Source organism: Dendrobium catenatum, unplaced genomic scaffold, assembly GCF_001605985.2.
Source record: "Dendrobium catenatum unplaced genomic scaffold, ASM160598v2 fragScaff_scaffold_665, whole genome shotgun sequence".
Taxonomy (NCBI): Eukaryota; Viridiplantae; Streptophyta; class Magnoliopsida; order Asparagales; family Orchidaceae; genus Dendrobium; species Dendrobium catenatum.
In genome coordinates this window covers 563,483-569,566 of record NW_021319127.1, presented here as the reverse complement: position 1 = coordinate 569,566, position 6,084 = coordinate 563,483, and the positions used below count along the sequence as shown (strand labels likewise).

At 33.5% G+C, this 6,084-nt stretch overlaps 1 protein-coding gene across 1 annotated transcript in view; it reads right to left on the bottom strand.

The window, feature by feature from the left end:
- Window positions 1-4,107: 4,107 nt before the first annotated feature.
- LOC110111743 (subtilisin-like protease SBT4.4) overlaps window positions 4,108-6,084 on the bottom strand; it is a 2,887-nt gene continuing 910 nt past the window's right edge. The window contains exons 5-6 of the mRNA XM_020843743.2: window positions 4,733-4,922; window positions 4,108-4,628 (exon numbers count right to left, since the gene is read on the bottom strand). Of these exons, the coding sequence (XP_020699402.2) occupies window positions 4,108-4,628; window positions 4,733-4,922 (711 nt within the window). The remainder of the gene's footprint in view (window positions 4,629-4,732; window positions 4,923-6,084) is intronic.

Below are 6,084 nucleotides of genomic sequence, written 5' to 3'. Positions count from 1 at the left end.
ATCAAGTTTCATTCGCACACCTCGCCAGACCTCACGTGTCCGTCGTTCCTCCTCAAAAGTCCAGCAATATTTATCTCTCAATCAACTTCATCCCTAAACCCTCTACATTAGAGCCCTGCATTGGGTACCCACACCCACCCTGTACCCACCCATATGTGTATGAGTACACCCTTGGCATTGTGGGTGAGTATGAGTGAGTACTCAACATCGGAGGATAATTCGATTTATATTACTAATCACCATATATCTTATATTACTGCAATCCTCACTGCTTAGTATGCAACACTTAACCACGCTGCGACTATGATAAATTCTGATATGCGGCTTGAAAGTTTGCAATTAGAGCAAAGGGCAACAAGCCTCAAGGCAATCAGTCCGTGGCAGACTGCATTCAACAAAGCATGGAAAGTGGTAGGGTATAGGTGGGTATGGCATCCCGAAAGTCACCATGGATGGGCGTGAGTGGGCGAAGCCCGTCTGACTAAAACGTGGGTACCCAATAGGTACCCAACCAAGACCCCATATAGAACTTTGCTCTATAGCAGCCCATCTTCTCCGCTGTCTCCCTATATAATAAAAAGGCTCAATCCATATATGGCTCTGCCAAAAAGCCCAACAATCATTTTACAAAATTAGCACTAGCGGCAAGCGCAATCTACAGAAGCCGCAGCATCCATAATTAGTAGGAGCTCATTCGAGGCTTTCTACATCTCAAACCACGCACATGTATGTGATTTATTTCCTCATATTCTGAACTAATAAAAAACTATTATTTGTGCAAACTATAGATTTAGCCAATAGAGAATTACATAACTAGCTTTAATTAATCAGAACTTAACAAAAAAGTTATATTAAGTTCTTAACAGTATTTTTTGATTATTTTATATTTAAAAGAATTTTTAATATTTTGTTTTTTTTAAAATTAATTTATACGAGTCTTAGCCCAAGTTTCATAATAATTTTTCATTAATCTCATTTGGTGATGTTAATTTTGTGTTAATGGTGGATTAAAAAAACAAGAAAAGTATTAATTATGAAGCAATTTTGGAAACTTTTAATCACTCATTTTAATTTTCCTATGCATCACATTTGCATAGTTTTTTTTCTAGTCCTGATCTTGATATAAATTTTAACCGTAAAAAAATTGCATAAAAATCTTTTAATCAAAATTTTCATCAAAATAAATTTAATAATTTATTTTAAGATGAATGTATTAAAAATATAATGACTTTTAGATATATGTTATTAAATTGTATTTAGAATATATCATCTAATTATTTAGAATTATTTCTAGTATATCACAGGTTTGAAGCTAATAGTGGGCATGATCCTCATTGGAAAGGCCAAATGAGGGCATGTGACAAATAGGGTCTCCACTCATAAATCTAGAAAGGTATGCCCATGAGGTAGCTACAAAGGGAAGCAAGTAATGGATAATGTCCTCATTAGAAAGACTCCATGAGAGTAAGTGGTAGACAGAAACTACTCATAACCCCAAGAAAAAAAACCCATGAGATAGCTTCGATGAAAAGCTAGTAGTGGATAAGGTCCTCATTAGAAAGATTCTATGAGAGCAAGTGATTGACAGGGTCACCACTAAATAAGAAAACTTAGAAAGTAAAATCCTCAAAAGGTTTAATATTATTTTAAAATCTTTAAATATATATAAAGGCCTTAGAAGAAATATGCATATGTAATACCTAGGAAGGAAACAATCTCAAATGGTATATGTTTGCTTAAAACTATAGAGACATAAGCATCATAAGATACATGATTATCAAAAAATCTCAGAAGATATATACCTTACCAGGTACATGTATATCAAAAATTTTAGAAGGCTAAAAGCCTAAAAAATGTATAGGTAAAAAATATTTCAGAATGCTAACATCTTTAAAAGGTATAGAATTCCACTTATTGAAAAAAAACAGTGCTAGGCCAGCATAATGGTTTTTAAATATTAAAATATTTAAGTCTATTTGGCTAATACCATTCAATTTCCAGGCTTGCTCGAGAAGAAGCAAGAAAGGGGAGGAGACGAGGAGAGAGAAAAGAGAGGAGTTGTGGAGACTGAAATTTGGAAATCGTCCATTCAGTTGATTTAGAAAATTGTCGAGCTCAATGTAGGCAACCCATACTTTGTTTCTTATTTCAATTCCAAAATGCTTATACTTATAAAAAATAAGCTTATAAGTTTATTTTTCTGGAGTTTTGAAAAAGTTTCACCACGTAATTTTTGGTATATTATTACACACTCTTTTCTGGATAATTTGACTATTGGAATATAAAATTTCACCGATTGATTTCTTCTGTATGAATTTATGAAATTTCTGAATAATTATGCCACCTCTCAACCTTAGTATAGTTGGTAAAGTGTGTTAAATTGATATTCTATTCTATTATGTGCAAATGTGCAATTGCAATAATCTCTGATGATAATTCTTAGATTTTTGGTGTTGTAGCCTTTATCGCATAACATCTTGATGTAGTTTATCTTTTCGACATCATAGATAAGACCAGGATTCAAAGCTACAAGTGAATTTATATCACCAACACCATAAGTAATTGTACCTTTTCGTTCTTAGTGAAGCTCATTACATAGATTGCAATGATTTAAATTTTATTTCTTAAGATAGAATGAAGAAAAACATTAAGTTGAATTTGCATTTATGAGGCAAGTATGGATGACTGCAAAACATATAGTTATTATTATCATCACAAATGAGAACATACTTTATGACAGTTAAAGATCAGCAAGTTAGATTAAAGTTTCATTTGTAATAGTTTTCTGGTTGCATTCTAAAGCAATATTTTAGATTAGATCAAGACTTAAAGTTGCTATAGAAAGAGGCAAAAATGTTTTCCAAAATGAAACCTAATTGATTTAACATCAATGATATCCTCTGTTGTATGAGGGAAATTCATAGCCGTGATTGATATATTGTTATATAGTACTCTAATATACTAAGTGGGGACCATGTTGCTAAAAGGTCCACCTATTTTCAATATACATGTAAGAGAACTTATAAAATCCTTCAATGCTATCTAGCTTACTCATTAAACTGCTCTATTCAAACCTATTTGTCAACACTCCCCACCATCTAGAAAAGTCTCCTAGTCAAAAAATTAATTGTTAAATATTTTTTTTAGTATTCGATAGACTAATGATAGATCACACTATATCGTTATTCGTAATAAAATTAATCTAAAAATAGATGATTAAATAATTCTTAAAAAAAATTTAATCCAACATATTTTAAAATTTTATGGGAAAAGTAATTAAGATAATGTGATTCTCCAAATTTTTTGTATTTCTCATCAAACTCTTGAGCAAATATTGAGAATTGTAAAGTTTAATTATGTTTATAATCCATAAAACTAATTTTCATCATATTTAATAATTATGACCAATACATAATTAAATGATTACCTTAAGTTTTATTTAGTTCATAAGTAATTTTCTTAATTAAACTTTTTTTAGAAGAAGAATAAACAAACCTATAATTAGTTGTTCCTTTGATGTATCAAATATTCCCTTCATAGTTCTAAAATGTGTTATTATTGAATCTTCCATGTCAAGACTACCGATTCCAACAACATAACATAACATATAGTCTTTTATAAATTAAGTAGCATAAGCTTCCAACAAGAACTTCGTAATGAGTTGGATCCAGTTTTTCACATTCATAAATTAAATTTTGGACAACATAAATATTCCAATAGAAACTAGAGTCATCTATCTTGAATTCCTTGAGGACTTCTTTAGCATATCCTTGAATTCCTTGAGGACTTCTTGAGCAATGAGAATGCCCTTATTTCTTGCTTTCACTATAAAGCCATGCTACATGACATGAGCTCTAGGATATTCATAGAAATTTTTATCATAAGTTCTTGAATAAATGGAAATAAAACATGTAAAAATATGATAGCAATTATGGAATTGAAAAACAAAAACTAAGAGAATAATTAAGAAAACAAATTTTCCAGCATAGAATGCATTACATCATTGATAGGAACATTGACATAATTACTAAGCAAAGCAAATACATTGTGTTTAAAAAGCATACAATCATTAATGGAAGTTACTCATCGTGGATGAGAACTGCTTTTTTAGATGGTATAAACAACAATTGGACTTCTAACATTATAAGTACCATCACTCCAAATCAAAACAGCTGAGATAGTGGTCGTTGGAGCATCCCCTTCAATTTTGACTGAAAATGATTTCTTCTCCAAAAGAGCTTCAAAAGATAAGACATTTGGTTCAACATTAATCTTGAGACTAGAAGGAGCATTCACGATCGCCTTGTAAGTGGAATTTGACAGTCCCACATTAGTGACTGTTCTTTGGAAGGAAGTTGAAAAGGTATTTCCATGTTGGGCTTGCAAAGCGAAGGTGGGATAGTTGAGATCAAAAACCGTTCCATTATTGGTAGAAGTGCAACTGTTCTGATCTCCAGTGACAAGTCTTAGATTTTTAGTGCTGTAACCTTCACCACATAGCATTTTGATGTAGTCTACCTCTTGGGCATCATAGATAAGACCAGGACGCAAAGCTCCGAGTGGGTTTATGTGACCAGCTCCATAAGCAAATTCTGCCTCTGCATTCTTAGTTGAGCTCATCACATAGACTACAAGAATTGAAATTAAAATTTAAGTTAATTTATTAAGATTGAATAAAGAAAAACTATAAGTTGAATTTGCATTTCATAGGCATGTTCCAAAGGTTGCTTACCAGTGGTAATAAGAGCAGACTTTATGGCAGCTGAAGACCAAGTAGGATTAAATGATTTGACATAAGCGGCGACACCTGTTGTATGAGGGCAAGACATGGATGTGCCTGATATAATGTTATATGGTACCTTAGGATTACTAAGCGGAGACCATGCCGCTAAAATATCAACCCCTGGTGCTGTTAGGTCCGGCTACATTATATACGCAACACATTATTGTAATCAAGGTTGTGAAAACCGGACCGGACAACGAACCAGAAGAACGAGAGGTTCATGGTTCGACCGGTTTGACCGGTCGAACCGGGGTCGAACCGGATGACGTAATAAATAATAATATAATTAAAAGTAATAAAATTAAGATACAAAAAATTTAAAATTATGTACTAAAAAGTGCTTTCATAAGTAATAAGAAAGCTGTCTCAAACGAAATCTAAAATTCAAAGAAATAACCAAAAATTTTAAAGCTAGTTCACCTTGAGGGACGTGATGGTCAGCACCTGCAGAAAATGTTGGTGCATTCCGCCAAATATCAAAGGATACATCTCACCATTCACGCCATTGGTTTAAGTTGCCATCCCTTATACCAATAATATTAAAAAACATAAGAATTACTTAATCAAGACTCCACTTTTTGAATGATTTATTGTACCTATTGAACGATAATGTAATTAATCACCTGGAATCTTCTCCTTACCAAGTTTATGCTTGGGCGATCAATTTTTGCGTCATGTGCTTGCTGCACTGTGAGTAGCCATGGCGCATAGTTCTCACGCTAGATAATATCAGGACCAGAGTTCCCGCTGGCTCGATGTTAAGAAATGTTTTTCTTTTCGTCGCAGGAAAGATCTATAGCTATGGAGTCAATCAAATAAGTTATGGCGCCACGCTACCACCATGGAACGAGAGATTATGTCAACACTCTGCAATGGCATCTTCGAAGGCAGCAAGTAGAGTTCCACAATTCAGAGCATCCATCACTCCCACGAAACTTTGTACACTGCAATTCTCGGCAGAAGGAAACGCCTCCACGGGCAAGTTTCCCTCTGCAATACCTGCATGGCTTGCATTTGTGCAAGTCGCGCAGCAATAGGATGTGTGAGTTCCATGTCCTTTTCCTATCTAGAGGTGAGAGGTTAGTCCTTTCCACTATGTTTCTTGAAATGATAAGTATCGAGCTCTCAATACTCTGTTCGTTGTAAGTATATTAAAGATATAATTTCATATACATATAACATACTATTTTTAGATATAAGATGATGATGGACGTCAATTACTTTGAATGTGAAGTTTGTGATTTGATGGCATATGCTTCATTGCTTGGTGGTGCCACAGCCGACACAGTTGAGCCTCTGAT